We start from the raw sequence: 19,508 nt of genomic DNA on the forward strand, positions 1-19,508 counted from the left end.
TATGGAGACATACTGTGAAGGATATGGAGATACGCTGTAAAGGATATGGAGATACGCTGTGAAGGATATGGAGACACGCTGTGAAGGATATGGAGACACGCTGTGAAGGATATGGAGATACACTGTGAAGGATATGGAGACACACTGTAAAGGATATGGAGACACGGTGTCATGAATATGGAGACACACTGTAAAGGATATGGAGACACACTGTGAAGGATATGGAGATACACTGTGAAGGATATGGAGACACACTGTGAAGGATATGGAGACACACTGTGAAGGATATGGAGATACACTGTGAAGGATATGGAGATACGCTGTGAAGGATATGGAGACACCCTGTAAAGGATATGGAGACACACTGTGAAGGATATGGAGACACACTGTGAAGGATATGGAGATACACTGTGAAGGATATGGAGATACACTGTGATGGATATGGAGACACACTGTGAAGGATATGGAGACACACTGTGAAGGATATGGAGATACACTGTGAAGGAGATGGAGACACACTGTGAAGGATATGGAGATACACTGTGAAGGATATGGAGATACACTGTGAAGGATATGGAGATACACTGTGAAGGATATGGAGACACACTGTGAAGGATATGGAGATACACTGTGAAGGATATGGAGACACGCTGTAAAGGATATGGAGATACTCTATGGTGTCACTACCAGGGACACCATCACACAAACTGTCCAAAGAACTACAGCAGAAACTGAAACACCTGATCAGCGGATCCAGACAATCTATACAATCGACACAGGAATTCTTGGACATCATCAGAAATATACACATAGACAAGGAAGAAACTATGGTCTCATTCGATGTAAGGGCATTGTTCACCTCCATCGACAAAACACTGGCCAAAGAAACAATAGCCACCTTGCTGTACAGACATAACAGACAACAGGACGTTGAACCTATCAACAAAGATGGCTTACTTAAACTACTGGACTTGTGCCTCACAACACACTTCACATTCAATAACCAAATATACGAACAAATCAACGGAACACCCATGGGCTCACCGATCTCTGGACTCATAGCAGAAGCAGTAATGCAAAGGTTAGAACAAACAGTCTTACCACAACTTCAACCCAAACTCTGGGTCAGATACATGGATGACACCTTTGTAATAATTAAAAACACAGAAATAGAGAACACTCACCAGATCATCAACGCCACACTGAGAGGTATCCGATTCACTAGAGAGGAAGAAAAGGACAACCAACTCCCATTCCTAGACGTGATGGTACAGAGAACACCGAACGGAGAATTCACCACAAAGGTTTACAGGAAAGCCACACACACAGACCAAGTCCTAAACTATGAAAGCAACCACCCCAACACACACAAACGAAGTTGCATCAGGACACTATTCAAAAGGGCCACAACACACTGCAGCACACCAGAACTACAAAAAGAGGAAGAGGAACACCTATACAAAGTATACACCAAAAACGGATACCCTCGCAATTTCATCAACAGCTGCCTAAGGGAGAGACAACGGAACGAGGACATGCCGCAACCCAAAGGACTAGCCACACTACCATTCATCAGGAGCATTTCTGAACTGACAGCCAGACTACTGCGACCACTAGGACTCACAACAGCACACAAACCAACAGCCACGCTCAGACAACAACTCACCAGAACAAAGGACCCGATACCCAACACGAGCAAAACTAATGTAGTGTACAAAATCCCATGCAAGGACTGCACAAAACACTACATAGGACAAACAGGAAGACAGGTAACGATCCGTATACACGAACACCAACTAGCCACGAAACGACACGACCAGCTATCCTTAGAAGCCACACACACAGACGACAAGCAACATGAATTTGACTGGGACAACACTACCATTATAGGGCAAGCCAAACAGAGAACAGCCAAGGAATTCCTAGAGGCATGGCACTCATCCACAGACTCTATCAACAAACACATCGACCTGGACCCAATATACCGGCCACTACAGTGGACAGCTCGAACTGACAACCGGAAGCGGCAGAGACAGGCCACAATAAATGCCGGAGGAAACAGCACAGAAGCGCTTCACAGGAGGCTCCCAAGCACTGAGGATGTCACCTAGACAGGGGACGAAACGTCTGCAACACAAATTCCCAGCTCGGCGAACAGAACCACAACAATGAGCACTCGAGCTACAAATCATCTCACAAACTTTGGAGATACTCTGTAAAGGATATGGAGATACTGTTGAGAATGTGGAGATACGCTGTCAAGGATATGGAGATACGTTATACAGGATATGGAGACACACTGTGAAGGATATGGAGACACACTGTGAAGGATATGGAGACACACTGTGAAGGATATGGAGACACGCTGTGAAGGATATGGAGACACACTGTAAAGGATATGGAGACACACTGTGAAGGATATGGAGACACACTGTGAAGGATATGGAGACACACTGTAAAGGATATGGAGACACACTGTGAAGGATATGGAGACACACTGTAAAGGATATGGAGACACACTGTGAAGGATATGGAGACACACTGTGAAGGATATGGAGACACGCTGTGAAGGATATGGAGACACGCTGTAAAGGATATGGAGACACGCTGTGAAGGATATGGAGACACGCTGTAAAGGATATGGATACACACTGTGAAGGATATGGAGACACACTGTAAATGTGGACCTGAGGCAGACATTAAACCATGGTCATTTTGAATGGGGAAATAGATTCAAGGAGAAAGTGAGGACTGCAGATGCTGGAGATCAGAGCTTAAAATGTGTTGCTGGAAAAGCGCAGCAGGTCAGGCAGCGTCCAAGGAACAGGAGAATCGACGTTTCGGGCATTCCTGAAGAAGGGCTGATGCCCGAAACGTCGATTCTCCTGTTCCTTGGATGCTGCCTGACCTGCTGCGCTTTTCCAGCAATAGATTCAAGGAACAGCATCATGTACATCTGCTCTCAATTTTCAAAAAAAATTCTCATTCATGAAAGAATGGGTGGCACAGTGACTCAGTGGTTTGCACTGCTGCCTTACAGCGCCAGGGACCTGAGTTCGATTCCAACCTCCGATGACTGTCTGAAGTTTGCACATTCTCCCTGCGTCTGCGTGGGTTTCCTCTCACAATACAAAGATGTGCAGGTTGGATGAATTGGCCATGCTAAGTTGCCTATAGTGTTCAGGGATGTGTGGGTTAAATGCATTAATCAGGGGGAAATGTAGAGTAATGTGGTAGGGGAATGGATCTGGGTGGGTTACACTTCGAAGGGTCAGCGTGGACTTGTTGGGCCAAATGGTCTGTTTCCACACTGTTGGAATTCTCCGATTTCTATGAGAGAGAGAAATAAATAAATAGAGAAACAAATGCCAAGTTCAGGCAGACAAGAGATTGAGGGACAGAATAGAAAGCAGGAGATACAAGAAATAGACTTTTGTAATTTGGCACCTTAACATAAAAGCCAATTCCTATAGGCAAGTCCATACCCTCCTATAAATGGAAGGAAGGCCTTAGGAGACAGTTGGCTGTGAGCAAACAATCCAGTGAGAGAGGGAAAAAAAGGCAACATTCAAAACAAAGGGAGCAGAAAGGATAAAGATGTCAAAGATATAAAACTGAGGAATTCACCAAAAGAATAAATCAGTTGAGAAGACTTGTGATAAATACCTTGCACCTCAATGCTAATTCCATCCCTAACTCCACACAACAGCAGAAAGACATTTTATAGCCTCCACGGTTTAATTACAAACTTTTAATAATGATAGAACCAGATTTTCTGGGTCGACTCAGGTGACAGGCCTGACATTCGAGTTCTCTCTTAATTTTTTTTCTGGGACTTATGTGGAACCCGTAGACAACTAAACAACGCATTGCATTCATTGAGCAGAAGCTATGCAGCAATTTTTTTCACAGTTTGTTTACTAAAGATTGTAAGTGTGTATTTACAGGATTTTACAATTACAGGCCTTTTGCATACAGTAACCTTTCTCGTAACTGTATTACAAGGCTAATAGACTTCACAAATTCAAAGGTGTAATGCTTGCTGTGCCAGCTCTCAGCAATTGCTGTGAACTTTGCTCCATAATCCTGAATGATTTGCACATAAAGAATTCAAGTTTAATGCTAGTATTATATTATTAATGAGAACTTTCACCATATCCACATTGGTCTTTTCCTCTCTGCAAGTTGTACCCTCATGTCATGATCTCCTGGTCTTTTGGTGAGCACTCGTAAAATTCCACCTTTTATTCATTTATGAAACAAAAGCACAGTTTCCTTGTGCACTTCTGCTCAAATGCAACTTTAGGTCGTCCAATTTCTGATCCTGCCCCTTTTTCTTCGTACTGACCTACTGCCAGCATTTGCTTCAGAGTAAATAGTATATATGTCATCTGTTTCATGATAAGTGAAAATTTCACTAATTCATATGTTCTATTCCTGTGTTGAAGCTGGTATTTTTGTTTTGATGAACTTGGAAAGCCATTCCCTTTTGAAATGTGCACAGCATTTCTTTTTTAAGGAGCTTGAAGACTCGTCTGCTTTTCATCTGGCCATACTTTAAACTTTAACAAAAGAACAAAGTTTTAAAATACAAAAGTGAAATGTAACTTCCTTCTTGAATGGCTGTTTGCATTCTGGACCTCATGCCTGATCCTCCTGGTCACTGAGAAGACTGTAAACTCCCAGGACTTCCAAACTCTGTTCCTAAAGGTTCCAACTCCAGGATGTGATGTGTTCTGGATTCTTCCCCTTCCCAGTGCCTGCTTTGACAATCACAAGTTTTTAAAATGTGTGTGGAGTTGAAAGTGAATGTGTGGCCGAGTAATCAGCTCAGAAGGACTGTGCCTTATTCTGGCAAGTGGAGGATCCTGGAATTCACTGGGGATCTGTACGCGGCCCTTGGGAACGTCCCATATGGATCGAGGGAGAATTCCTTCATATGTCGTTCAGATGCAGCCGCCCGGTGTGTAGATGATCAAGATGTGTGCAGGTTTTATTTTCCTGGTACACTGCCTTACAGAGAATGTTGCTTGGCATAGGTGAACTTTACAGCTGTTTTGGCCAATAGAGAACAAAGTAGAATGAAGGCAGAGACTGTGGCAATTTTATCCTAAGATCCCAGAATAAACTGAACAGATCAGAGTAAAACCCTTATACAACATGCAATGCTGTTATGTTTGTTTAAGTTGTGCGTTGTCTATTTCTGAAATGCAGCAATATTCAAAATAGGAGATTCATCCAGTCTCTGTCACTCATATTTTTGTATGTATTGTTTGAGAGCTCTTCACAGTTGTTTCAGCCCTCCATGCTACTCTCATCAACTGGTGCCCCAAAGGATCATGCAATGTGTGCTATTTACATACCTTTACCTCCTTTCCAATGCTACATGTAATGTTTGGTGTTGGATAGCCTTTGAAAATACAAGTCAGGTTGACATAATGTCTATTTTTGTAGAATATCTTCTCCGTACAGTTTACTTTAGGTGGCTCTGCAGGAAGAAAAACACGAGAGTTCAATTCTAGGGTACTACACTAACAGACATTTCTTTATTTAGCTGGATATTTATTCTCCAAGCCTTTCCTGAAGGCACTGCCTGTTGCTGGGATACATATCCTTTATTACCAGCACCCGTTAGTGAACCTGGACAGTTCAATATTTCTAATCTAGTATTGTGGAAAACAACTGGGTCGAAGTCATCTTAATCAAATTGGGTTTGGTTCTTAGCTGCAGACATTTACAAACCTCTCTCAGAACCCTGTACCACAGGATGCATATGAAGTATAGTGTGATCCCAGTTGATGTTACAAATCAGGTTCCAGAATGAAATCTGGCCTGATGGATCATATTTTGTTTCTTGTAATTTAACCTGGCTGTCTTTCACTAAAACATGAGCAGACAAGCTGCAAACTTGGTTTTAATAATAAAACACTTATTATATAAAAGAAAACAATCCCAGCTATCTACATATAACAGTTCAAAAAAATTCAAAAAAGATGGCAAAACAACATCAAATCTTCTCAACAACATCAGTTTACAGGTGAGAGAAACTTAGTGAAAATTTTCTTCCCTATCAAATCTGAAAGTTTGACTTAACTGTTTCTTCTTGGTTCTGGCTCTAAGCTGTGAAGCCTTTTACCATAAAGACTCACCCCAACTGAGAACTTAAACTTTCTCAGTCTCTTAATAGTCTGCAAAGTTCTAATCAAATATCCCTGGTCTGGAAATTTTACAGATTACACTTTTTCACTGTGGCAACTTATTTCCTAACTGCTCTGACCAATTTTTTTTAGGGAAGACTATTCTTGCACCTGACTTCAGTTAGATCCCCTTTGAAATGAACCCAAAAGCTTTCTAAGCTCAGGGTTTTCCTAAGGTGAAATCAATCATTGCTTATTCGAAAGCAATGACAGGCTAATGTTTTCCCTTTTCTGTCTAACATCCCCACAACATAAACAAACTTTCTTTAATACTCCTGCAGAAGTGGCAGACAAGATAAAAAAGAGATTAGGGTAAAAACTGATGGGTGGGATGTACCAGAAAGACTAAAAATCACACAACACCAGGTTATAGTCCAAAGGTTTAATTGGAAGCATTAGCTTTCGGAGCGCCGCTCCTTCATCAGGTGGTTGAAGGAGCAGCACTCCAAAAGCTAATGCTTCCAATTAAACCTTTGGACTATAACCTGGTGTTGTGTGATTTTTAACTTTGTACACTCCAGTCCAATGCTGGCATCTCCAAATGTGGAAAGACTAGCTTTTCTTATTGTGGATTTATCAGCCTGTTTCAGAGAGATTACATCCCATTTTGCTTAAGGAAATGGGAGTGGAGATAGCAGAAGGACTTGCCATAGGCTTTCAATCTTCCCTAGAAACAACAGAGGTTCAACAGGATTGGGGAGTGGAAAACATGACATCTTTACTCAAGAAAGGTGTCAGTCTAGCCACCACAGCTGATCAGTTCAAAATTTGTGCATAAAGTTTTAGAAACAATAATCAAAGAAAGCAATCAATATGTACTTAGAAAGGTTTGAGTTGATGATGGAGAATTAGCATGGATTTGCAAAAGACAAACTGTACTTAACTAATTCAAAGTAATGTTTTCTTAAAATAATAGTAATGTTAAAAGGAAAGTCTTGATTGTTGTTTATATAAATTTTAAGAAAATGTTTGAAAGAATACCATTAAACATTTCTTTTGCAAAATTGAGATTCATGAAATATGGAGGCCAGTTAAGGTTAACTTAGATAAAAATCTGCCATAAGAACAGAAACACTATTATGATAAATGGACTGTTTCAGAATGGAGGATGGTCAACAGTGCTAGGACACTGATTATTTTTTGATATATGACTTGGATATTGGAATGTAAAGTAAAATTTCAAAAGTTGCTAAAAGTTTGGAGGAATGGTGTACAGTAAGAAAAAGTACTATTCAACTGCAATAGGACATAGATAAACCAGCAGAATGGGTAGACAAATGGCAGACAGAACTTAACACTGAGAAATGTGAGGTAATACATTTTGGTAGAAACAAATATCAGAGAGTAGAAGGGACAATATTGATTTAGTGGCACAATTCCATACTATGTGCAGGAACAGTGGGACCTGGGGTTGGATGCAAATACACCTTTGAGATAATGGCAAAGCAAATGAGATCTTGGGAATCATAAATTGAGGTGTTGATGATGCAAGTAGGGAAATTATGCTGAACCTATATAAAGCTTGAGTTATGCTACAACAGTTTTGCTTCCAATTCTGGTCACCAGACCTTAGGAAAGTTGTGAAGCACCTTGAAAAGGGGCAGTAATGATTTACCAGAATGGTGCCAGAGATGATGGATTTCAATTTCAAGGTTGCAATGGAGAAACCGTGTTTTCATCCTTGGAACAAAGCACACTGAAAAATGTGATAGAGTTGTACAAGAATGATAACAGATTTAAGTAGGAAATACGTACACAAACAATTCCGATTAGGTAGTTGGAACACAAGGGAACACAAACTTCAGGTACTGGGTAAGAGACCAGGAGAAAGTGAGGAAGAACATTTTTCCGGAACACAGTGAGCGGTAATGACCTGGAACTTCTTGTATACAAAAGTGATGTAAGTAATAATATTGAATGATTTATATAGGAAATTGGATGTGCACTTGAAGGAAATAAACTTGCAGGGCTAAAGGGATAAAGCAGAGAAGAGGAACTAAATGGATTTTTCAATAGAGAGTTAGCAGGGACTTGATGAATCGAATGGTCTCTCTTCACCTCGTACCATTATAATCCTAAATAGTTTAGGGTATATCAGAGTGTTTCTGTGAGGAGTTTGGGATAAATCAGTGTTACAGTGTGAGGGTGGGCTTTATCAACATTACACAGAGCAATTTAGATGTATCAGAGCATTACTGTGAGGGGTATGGGCTGAAGTAAGGCATTCGAGTGAGCAATGTGGACTACATCAGATTTTTATAGTGTGGGTGTGGGATGTATTAGGGTTTTATATAAATTTTATGGAATATATCAAAATGTTGTATTGAGCATATCAGCTGTTAGATCCATGAATAATGTATCTGTGCTGGTTTTGGATTAGTGGTGCTGGAAGAGCACAGCAGTTCAGGCAGCATCCGAGGAGCAGCAAAATCTCTTTGTTGGCTACATAGAACAGTCAATCTTCCGTAATTACACCAGCACCACTCCCCACCTCCTCCTCCGCTACATTGATGACTGCTTGGTGCCACCTCATGCTCCCGCGAGGAGGTTGAGCAATTCATCAACTTCACCAACATATTCCACCCTGACCTTAAAAAAGATTTTACTGCTCCTTGGATGCTGCCTGAACTGCTGTGCTCTTCCAGCACCACTAATCCAGAATCTGGTTTCCAGTATCTGCAGTTATTGTTTTTACCTATCTGTGCAGGTGTCAGGTTATAAACACACTAACATCTACAGCCCTGTATAAAGTTTAAAAAGGATATAAATGTGTTCAAAGTAATTGAGAGAAGATTCACTCAACTGATGGGTGTTATCATCTGTGGAAATCCTGTACCTAATGACTTTAGAAGAATAAGAGATGATCTTATTATATGTAAAAGACATAAAAGATTATGAAAGGCTCTGACAGAGTGAATGCTGAAAGGACAGTACCCTTTGTGGGAAAGATGAGAACTAGGGGACACGTTTAAAAATCAGTCTTCTATTTAACATGGAAATGAGGAGAAGGTTTTTCCCTTTGAAAGGTTGTGAATCTTTGGAACTTTCCCCCAGAGTGGTGAAGGCAGAGTCATTGAATATCTTTTGGGGAGAGACAGATGGTTTCTTCACTAATAAGGGAGTGAAGGTTATCAAAGTTAGGTCACACGCAGATCAGCCATGAGCTTGTTGAAAGGAAGAGAAAACAAATTACCTGCTCCTGCTCCTAATTTGTAACATGTATGTAACAGTATACAGGTTGTGCAGAGTGATTTTACTAATCGGCTGTTCATACCTTTGACTGTAACTCTGATGGATTTTTTTTTAAACAGGCTTGGAACACCCCGGATTGTAACTTCACAGGTATAGTTTCCAGAATCATCAGATGTGACCACTGGTAGTTGAAGAAGATTTGTAGAACTGACTGTCTTCTAAAGGGAGAATCAGGAGATGATTAATAAACAGGAGGAGTGGTAAATTTCTCAAAAGTATGTTCCTGTACAAATTCAAACAGAAGTCTCTCTTTATCACCAGTTCCAAGTGCCATATTGAAATTAGTGAAAAAAAATCTCTTTGGGCTGGAGCCATATTTAGCACAAGGGAAGTCTTTTGTGATAATTGGATACCAAACATCTCAGTCCTATGTCAGCACCGCAGGGAGTTCCATGTGGCAATGTTCCACATCAAACAACTTCAGCTGTTTCATCATTTTGCACAGAAGTTGGGTGTGTTTCCTACAATCATACAACGCTCTCTTCTAGTTGCAACTCCTCAGATAATGAAGCAGGCTGAGATGACAAAACAAGGCTTGGACAGTATTCAGCTTTGGGCGAATAAATGTTCACCACACACGAGTAAGGTAGTGATCTTCTCCAACAAGAAAGCTTATATTTCTACAGTACCTTATACATATTGAAACATCCCAAGGCATTTCATGGCCATATTACAGAGCAAAATGATTCCATTTTGCTAGTTAAAGATATGAGGAGTAAAATTTTGGGAATATCCAGTGAATAATGACAATAATATGTTTTAAGGTAACAGGGAAAGATAAAAATATAATAAAAACCAGGTAAGTTTGGAAAGGCTGATAGCAATTGGGGCAATGGATGTCAACAATATCGGTAAACAACAATGGGAAATTTTTTAAAATGATCAAACTTCCTCTACACAGTCCCCATCAAACATTGAGAGTGGATACAGCATAGAATTTCAGAATAAAAGTCTCCCTAAACAATTCCATCAAACACAGAGCCAGGAATTGGTACAGGCACCTTAACTATCCTACTAAATATTGCACAAAGAGCAAATTAGTCCAAAGGCTCTTTCCAAATTTTTTCTATAGGTTTTAATCCTACCTTGTGTTTTTTCCAAATCACAGATGTCTGTTGTGATCCTTCTGCGCTACAATATATATTTTTATTTTTGTCACCCTCCTCAAAAATGTATGGTCCTCTTGGTTTCAATACAATAGGATCCAGATCTGTTGGAGAGGTGCAGAGAGGAACAGAAACTCAATTACTTATTATCCCGATTTAATAGCTGAGCCCTTTAATCCTCACATTAAACTTGAATCTGGCCTTTCAGCCCGTTCATAGAACTGTAAGGCCAGGAGCAGAAGTCATTCATTCAGTTCTTCAAGCCTCCTTCACCATTCAGTGTAATCACAGCTGATCCTTTCTCTCAAATGCCATATTCCCACTTTCTCCCCATACTTTGGTGCCTTTAAAATCTGAAATGTTACTTATCTCTTTCTTGTGATTTGGCCTCCACAGCGTTTCTGGTAAACATTTCTACATTCACTACACTGAGTAAAGACATTTTTCCTCATCTCTGTCCTAAATGGTTTATCCCATATTGTGAGGCTGCCCTCAGTTCTCGGTTTCTCAACCAGGAATTACATTCACCCCACAGTGCATCTAGCCCTGTTAGATTATTTTATGTTTCAATCAGATCCCTCTTATCTTTGTAAACTCTGGTGAAAATAGGCCTAGTTGATTCAATGTCTCCTCATTGGGCAGTCCTACCATCCCCGGCATCAGCCCAGTGAACTCGCCTTTAAATTAGATTCCCTACAGTGTGGAAACAGGCCCCTTCAGCCCAACAAATCCACACTGACCTTATAAAGAGTAACCCACCCAGACCCATTCCCCTACCTTACATTTACTAAAGCACCTAACACTAAGGGCAATCTGGCATGGCCAATTCACCTGACCTGCACATCTTTGGACTGTGGGAGGAAACCCACACAGACACAGGGAGAATGTGCAAATTCCACACAGACAGTCGCCTGAGGTGGGAATCGAACCCAGATTCCTGGCGGTGTGAGGCAGCAGTGCTAACCACTGAGCCACCATGCCACCCCTTGGATAGAATACTAATTCTACACTAAGAATATCCTTTCTTAGATAGGGAGACCAAAACTGCATGCAGTACTCAGTGTGCTCTCTTCAAGGCCTTGTATAACTGCAGTCAGATATCCTGACATCTGAAGTAAAATCCTCTTGCAGTGAAGGCCAATGAATACCAGTTGTCTTGTAATTGTCTGTTGCACTCGTCTATTTCAATTGACTGGAGTACAAGGACACCCAGATCCCTTTGAATATCCCTATTTAGCATTCCTAACAATATACTGGGTGTCTTTATACCCCAAGGATTGCAGCAATTTAAGAAGGCAGCTCATCACACCTTCTCTCGGGCACTTAGAGATGGGCAATCAGTGTTGGTCTCGACACTGATGTGACCCAATGAATGAACAACACATGCTGCCTGATAGTTCACTTCCAGAGTGGCACTGAGAGACATAGGAACAAGGAGCTGATTAGATTCTTCAAACTTGTTCCACCATTCAATAAGCTCATGGCTCATCTTGCTCAACTCCACATTTTTGTCTGCTCTCTATATCCCTTTACTCCCCTGTCAATAAGAAATATACTGAACGGTGCCCTGAATAAGTTTGACTCCACTATGTTTGAGAGAAGAGAATTCCACAGACTAATGATCCACTGAGAGAAAAGAAATTCTGCTCATCTCCATCTTAAAATAATAACCTTATTTTCTTAAACTTTGCCCTCTAGTTCTATTCATTATGTGCCTAGTATCCTACTCCATCATCAAATCATACAGTACAGAAAAGGTCTGTGCTGTTAAAAATACACTCGCCTCACTTGCCCACAAGCTTTGAATGTTTTGACATGTCATGGGTCTATCTAGAGCACATGGATTGCTGCAGTTCACTTTCTCAAGGTCAACTAGGAATGAGCCCATGGCCCTCCAATGCATAAAAAAAAATTGCCATTTTCTCTCTAGTTTTATTTTTAAAATAGTGGAGTTACATTTGCTTCAATTCATTGGAACTATTCCAGAATCTAGAAAAACTACCACCAATGCATTTCTATGGCAACTTCTGAAGTACTCTAGGAAGATGAAGTGTTGCATAGTTTGTGGAGTTCTGAAGCACGAAGAAAGATTACTTTTATGGAGACTAACACATTTAAATTCCTCTGGGACTTTTCCTGGTTGTGGGAAAAGACCAAAAGCCCAGTTGAGGTTGGCCCTCTAGAATCTGCCCTCCTTATAACCTTGAATGCAGCAGACTTCAACAAATGGGACAGATATCCTTTCCATATTCTAATGATTAATTCTATCAGCATCCTTATTTGTACAGGTATACAAAGAATCACCCCTAATGTCTGCACATCATAAGGAAGCTGGCATTTGTAGAATTCGACACTAGACATTAAATGTTTGGGAGAAGAAAGGAAGTAGAGAAAACAAATACATACAATTAATTGTTATTGTCTTGTTTACATTAAAATCCTTGTCATCTGCATCAAAGTCCAGCACTCTACAGCCATAAACACCACTGTCATTTCGTTTTACTCCAACAATTTCAAAGGTGTTGCCAGTGCCACTTTGAAGGGTCTCCTCCTCTTGTCCATCCTGTCCATGAGAAGGAAAGCATAATATTGTTACAAAGGTTATTTCCTGTTGACTAATCTCAGATTACTCAGGAAGTAATGTATTGGAATATTTTTGCCCAGCAAGTGCAGGTGCTGTAAGAGTATTAAATATACATGTGTCTATGTGCTCTATTTGACATCAGTAATAAATATAGACTAGTAATACATCCTGTCCCTAAATCATGGTAATCTACACAGGCTTCCATTTTGTGAATCTGTATTGAATGAATTTATGAACTTAACAATCCACAAATTCCATTTAGTTTTAATACCACCATGTTTGTTTCCTTATTAGGTAATATTGTCATAGGATCTCCTCTCGGCCCATATTTTGCAAATGAGTAACATTGGTATGATTCCAGCAGATGTTACAACTGGACAAGTTAGAGACTCATGGAATCATTCAGCACAAAAACAGATCTTTCAGCCCAACTTGTCCACGCTGATCAGGTTTCCTAAGTTGAACCAGTCCCATTTTCCTGTATTTGGCCCATATCTGTCTCAACCTTTCCTCTCCATTTACCTGTCCAAATGTCTTTTAAATGTTGTAACTGTACTCACCTCTAGCACTTCCTTTGGCAGCTTGTTCCATACATGCACCACCCTCTGTGTGAAAAGGTTTCCCTCAGGTCCCTTTTAAATCTTTCCCCTCTCACCTTAATCTTATGATATCTAGTTTTGGATGCCCCTACCCTGGGGAAAAGACCCTGCTGAAACCTGGCTTCGTGGATCATATTTTGATTTTTTTTTGGTTTTAATGAAATACACTGAAACACAAATACACAATAAATTCAGAAATTTATAATGCAAAAGAAATAGTCATGTCAGGGTTTTAACCAAACAATTGGTTAAACTTGGTCTGGAACTTTATAACTGATGAGCTAACCAAGTTCTAAACTATCTATCTTTCTCAGAAGGAATTGTTTTACACATCCATCTTCAGCCAAAACTTTTGCAAAAATGATTCCCAAACAGAAGTCCAAAAACATTTTTTTTTCAAGCTATGGATATTTTCCCTAAACAAAATAAAATAATAAATCTCTAATCTTCTAACCTAAAATTCGAATTCACAATTGTTTAATTTGTTTACTAGTAAAATCTCTTACAATGTAAATAAATTTCCATTTGCCTCCAAGAACCATCTCAGACTGTTTTTAAAACAAAGGACCATGGCTGCCGAAATACTTCCAAAATAATCATCAAACCCCTACAAACATAAAGCTCAAACTCATTTGTCTCTCATTAAAAAAAACTCTTAAATAAATGATACTAAAATCTACATTAATCACACACCTTAAGTCATAGTGTGGTATATTAATTTCAATGCTGGTGTGATGTCAGGTACATTAGTCTACATGTTCCAATGTTGAAAGACCATATGCCAAATGTCCCTTCCGCTGTCCATAATAGGCAACATATTCACCAATCCGTCTGTGCTTACAAAATCCAGAAGGGGAAACTTTTTCTTTGCCATAAGCAGCATGGAAAATAGTGAGGAAGTTGGGGAAATTTGCTAAAATGAAAAAAATCTCAATATCAAGGAAAAATGGTTTCAATTTTTCCCTTTAAGTTTTCAACAGCAAGTTCAAAATCTTCCAACCAAGTGGGGACTACTTGTTCCTTGCACTTCTAGACAGTTCCTAATTCTGCCCTCCTTTCCCAAGAGACTAGATGGCACCAATACCTGCCATGAAAGTCAGAGCTGTTACCTTGTGGCAGCAGCTTATCTTCTTCACACAACCCTGCACACTCAATGACATGGTTCTCTTCCCCTTTGGCCACAAACAGATATTGCCAAACCACCAGACCCTCCACGTCATCATGGCTGCTTTCTGACCAATTCACACATGACTTTTGCCTGCTTTGTGCACAAGGAGAAACTTGCATCTTTCTGCACCGCCACAGGATGGGACGCTGCCAAACTCTGTAGCTTGCGCTGCTCTTTGTTGCACTTAAGGAATGACAGTAGCTTGTCACACGTGAAAAGCACTGAATAATCCCAGCAAAGGAGATGTTGCTGTTCAGCATCATGCTGCATCAATATAATACCTTCAGAGTGTGCCAGCAAACAAAGACAATGAAGGTGCTTCAACCAAATGACTATTTTAAAAGTCAAAGTCAAAGTAGCGTGAAGGCGGACTACAGTCAGTATGGGCTGCCACCATAGCAGTTAGCTAAAAGGCATCGCTGATTCCAGTCCAGTCAGTTGGTCACAAGTCAGGCACAATCAGGTCGGGGATTATAGGTATATCAATGCGACTTCTGTATGGATGAGCACATGTTGTTGCAATGAGACAAAAGGAGGACCGAATAGAATGGAAGTAGTTGAAGAGGTGGACTACTAAATAATAAAGGCAGAGGAGAGCTAGTAAAAGATGATATTCTAGAGTCCAAGGACAGAATCTGGAATGAAGGAACAAGAAATTGCAATCACATCACTTGGTGTAATCTACAGGCAACAAACCTACGGGAAATTAAAAAAATTCAGTCATGGGGTAAGGGCATCACTGGCGAGATCAGTAATTATTGCCCATTCCTAATTACCCAGACTTAAGTGTCAACCACATTGTTGTGGGTCTGGAGTCACATGCAGTCCAGACCAGGTAGGATGGCAGTTTTATTCACTAAAGAACATCAGTGAACCATATGGGTTTTTACAACCATTGATTCATGGTGATCATTAAGACTCTTAATTCCAGATTGTTTTTACTGAATTCAAATTCCCCCGACTGCCTTGGTGGGATTCGAACCAGATTCCCCACAACATCAATATCTGAATCTCTGGATTACCAATCCAGCAATAATACCACTGGGCCCTCTCCTCCCCTCAGAATGAACATATTTGCAAAGAAATTAAAGATTCTATATACACATGGTGAGTAATGCAATTTAGGGACAAATCGCTAAGGTCTGAGGAAGGGCCTCTCTCCACGGATGTTGCCAGATCTGCGGAGCTTTTCCAGCAAGTTTTATTTTTGTTTCTGATTTACGGCATCCGCAATTCTTTTGGTTTATATTCAGTACAAATTAGGGATTCACTTATATGGTGTAAGCTGAAAACGCACTGCTGGTTGGAGATGCAGGATTTCTAATGCGTGTTTCCTGCAAATAAAAGTTTATAAGTGAATGAAAACTGGGGTACAGTTTTCCACTCTTCATAGACTCATAACAAAGAGCATTGGTTACCACACTTATTTTTGATCTTATTACGAAGCAATGCCTTGGATTTCTTATTTCCAATCTGGGCCCGTGGGTCCTGAGGTGACAAAATAGTTCAAGACAGAATCCACAATCGTTGCTACAGATGGGGCAGTGGACCTCATGAGGCAGGTGGTTAGGATGCTCAGGCTTTTGAAAGCTCCTTCCACTGCTTGTGCTTTGCCTCCACTTGGGCCTACTGGTAGGGCTCAAAATGGTTAGCTCCTATTCAGATGCTGCTTCTCCAGTTTGGATGGTCTTGGCCAAGAGATTTTCATGAGTTGATGAGGATGATGTATTTTTCAGTGAGACGTTGCAGATATCCTTAAAGTGTTTCCTTTGCTCTCCATGTGACTGCTGGTCATGATGAGGCTCAAATAAGAGACCTTGCCTTGGAAACCTTGTGTCAGGCTTGTGGACAATGTGACCTCTCCATCACAGCTGACAAACATATTCAGTGGCCCAATGCTTGGAATGTGGGCCTGAGAGAAGACACTGATATTGGACTGCCTATCCTGGCAATGAATTTTCAGGACTGACAAAGGCATTGCTAGTGGTATTTTTCTCTGGATTTGAGGTGCCAAACGGTGTTGGATGTTTGGAACTCTCTTCTGTAAATGGTAGTGGATGCTGGATTAGTTGATAATTTTAATATTAAGATTAATAAATTTCAGTTAAGCAAAACTATCAAGGATATGGGCCAAAGGCAGGTATATGGAGTCAGACATAGATCAGCCATGATCTCAGCGAATGGTGGGACAGGCTCAATGGGCTGAATGACTGACTCCTGTTCCTATGCTCCCATTTGTCTGTTGTATGTTAAGCATATTTTCGATACATTCAGGTCCCGATACATTCAGGTCAGTAGGTGTGTCCAGTGGGAGTCCCTGTGGACCTACAGATTAGTGCAGGGCCTGAGGCCTTTGTGATCAAATGTTCTGCTCCTCAGAAGGCTAAAGGCTGTACTGGCACACTGGAGGCAATGTTGAGCTTCATTGTTGATGTCTGCTCTCACTGGCTGAAGGTTGCCAAGGTATGTGAGATGATCTGCATTATTCAATGGCTGACAAAATTAATTGTGTGTGTGTGTGTGTGTGGGGGAGGGGGGGGGGGTAAATGGTGGGGTGGGGAGAGGGAACTGCTGTAACGAGGACTACGTTGGTTTTGGAGCTTAGTATTGAATACAAACAAAGCATCTGTGTATCGCAGTTTAATGATGGAGGTTATTACCAGAATCAGGGAGGGTCCCAAAGGACTGGAAAATGACAGGAAGTTTCTTAATAAGAGATGGAGATAGAAGGTGGGAAATTATGGGTCAGTTAACCTGACCTTGGTCATTGGTAAGATTTTAAGAGTCCATTATTAAGGATGAGATTGAGGAGTACTTGGAAGTGCATGGTAAAACAGGGCTGAGTCAGCACAGCTTCGTCAAGGGGAGGTCATGCCTGACAAATCTGTTAGAATTCAAGATAACAAGGAAGTTAGACAGAGGAGAGCCAGTGAATGTGATTTCTTTCAACATTCAGAAGGTGCTGTGTTGGAGAGTACTAAATCAGATAAGAATCCTTGGTGTTAGGGGCAAGGTACTGGCATGGATTGGTCAATTGGCAAAGGCAATGGTAGCTAGTGACTAGTAAGAGTTTTGTAAGGATCAGTGTTGGAGCCACAACAATTCATGTTATACATTAATGATCTGGATGAAGGAACAGCAGGCATTGTCACTACATTTGTAGATGACACAAAGATCAGTGGAGGAACAAGTAATATTCAGGAGGCTGCAGAGGGGCCTCGACAGGCTAATGGAGTGGCCAAAGAAATGGCAGATGGAATACAATGTGGGAAAGAGAGAGGAAAATGGGGGAAACTTCAGTAATCTGAAGCTCAAAGGGACTTTGCAGTCATTGTTCAGGACTGAGGTTGAGGTTAAGATTAACATGCAAATTCAGTTGATTGTTTGGATGGTAAATGCAATGTTAGCATTAATTTCAAGAGGGCTGGAATACAAGGGCAGGGATATACAGTTGAAACTACATAAAACTCTGGTCAGATCACAGTCGGAACATTATGAGCATTCAGCTTATAAGTTTGCTCACTGAGCTGCTAGGTTTGTTGTCAGACGTTTTGTCACCATGCTGGGTAACATCATCAGTGAGCCTCTGGTGAAGCGCTGGTGTTCTGTCCCCCTTTTTATTTATGTGTCTTGGTCTGTTAAGGTGGGTGATACCATTTCCGGTTCCATATCACCCACTTTTGGCTCCCTGATGATGCTACCTAGCATGGTGACAAAACATCTGAGAACAAAGTTACCAGCTCAGTGAGCAAACTTACAACTAGAACCTCAACCTGTGCTACAAATCTTCTCAAAAATCTCATTATGAGCAGTTTTGGGCCCCGTATCTAAGGAAGGATGTGCTGGCCTAGGAGAGTGTCCAGAGGATGTTTGCAAGAATGACCTTCAGGATGAAGAGCTTTTCAAGGACTCTGGGTCTGTACTCAGTGGAGTTTAGAAGGATGAGGGGAATCTCACTCAAACTTACAGTTTATGGAGAGGCCTGATAGAGTGGATTTGGAGAAAAAGTTTCCATGAGCCTTAGAGTGAAGAGATCACCTTTCCTTCAGCCAGAGGGTGGTGAGTCTGTACAACACGTTGCCATAGAAAGCTATGGAGGCCAAGTCGTTGAGTTTCTTTGAGATATAGATAGGTTCTTGATGAGTAAGTGGATTAAAGGTTACGGGGGGGAAGGCAGGAGAATAGAGTTGAGATGATCGAATGGTAGAGCAGTCTCGATGGGCTGATTTGCCTAATTTTGCTCCCATACTTTATGGTCTAAAACAGACCTAATTTGTATAAACATTCCTCATAACTTAATGCTTTAAGTTATGAGGGATCATTCTTGTAAACCTACACTGCATTCTTTCCAAGGCCAATCTATCCTTCCTAAGGCGTGGTGCCCAGAACTGCCCAAGTCTGACTCACTTGTTTAACTGCAGCATGACTTCTGCATCCTTGTCGTCCAATCGTCCAATCACTAAATATAAAGGCCAGCATTCCATTAGCGTTCTTGATTATTTTCTGCACCTGTTTGTGGCATTTTAAAGATCTATGCAATGAACTCCAAGTCTCTTTGGACATCCACTGTTTTTAACTTCAACCTATCTAGAAATTGCCCTG

General features: G+C 40.8%; 1 protein-coding gene across 5 annotated transcripts in view; it reads right to left on the minus strand.

The window, feature by feature from the left end:
• The window catches only part of LOC140494250 (cell surface glycoprotein MUC18-like), a 200,824-nt gene that overhangs the window by 25,895 nt on the left and 155,421 nt on the right, over positions 1 to 19,508 (minus strand). For all 5 annotated transcript variants that reach the window (XM_072593494.1, XM_072593491.1, XM_072593493.1 and 2 more), the window contains exons 8-11: positions 12,962 to 13,118; positions 10,535 to 10,659; positions 9,472 to 9,607; positions 5,364 to 5,488 (exon numbers count right to left, since the gene is read on the minus strand). In XM_072593494.1, the coding sequence (XP_072449595.1) occupies positions 5,364 to 5,488; positions 9,472 to 9,607; positions 10,535 to 10,659; positions 12,962 to 13,118 (543 nt within the window). The remainder of the gene's footprint in view (positions 1 to 5,363; positions 5,489 to 9,471; positions 9,608 to 10,534; positions 10,660 to 12,961; positions 13,119 to 19,508) is intronic.

The sequence above is a fragment of the Chiloscyllium punctatum genome, chromosome 23 (genome assembly GCF_047496795.1).
Source record: "Chiloscyllium punctatum isolate Juve2018m chromosome 23, sChiPun1.3, whole genome shotgun sequence".
NCBI lineage: Eukaryota > Metazoa > Chordata > Chondrichthyes > Orectolobiformes > Hemiscylliidae > Chiloscyllium > Chiloscyllium punctatum.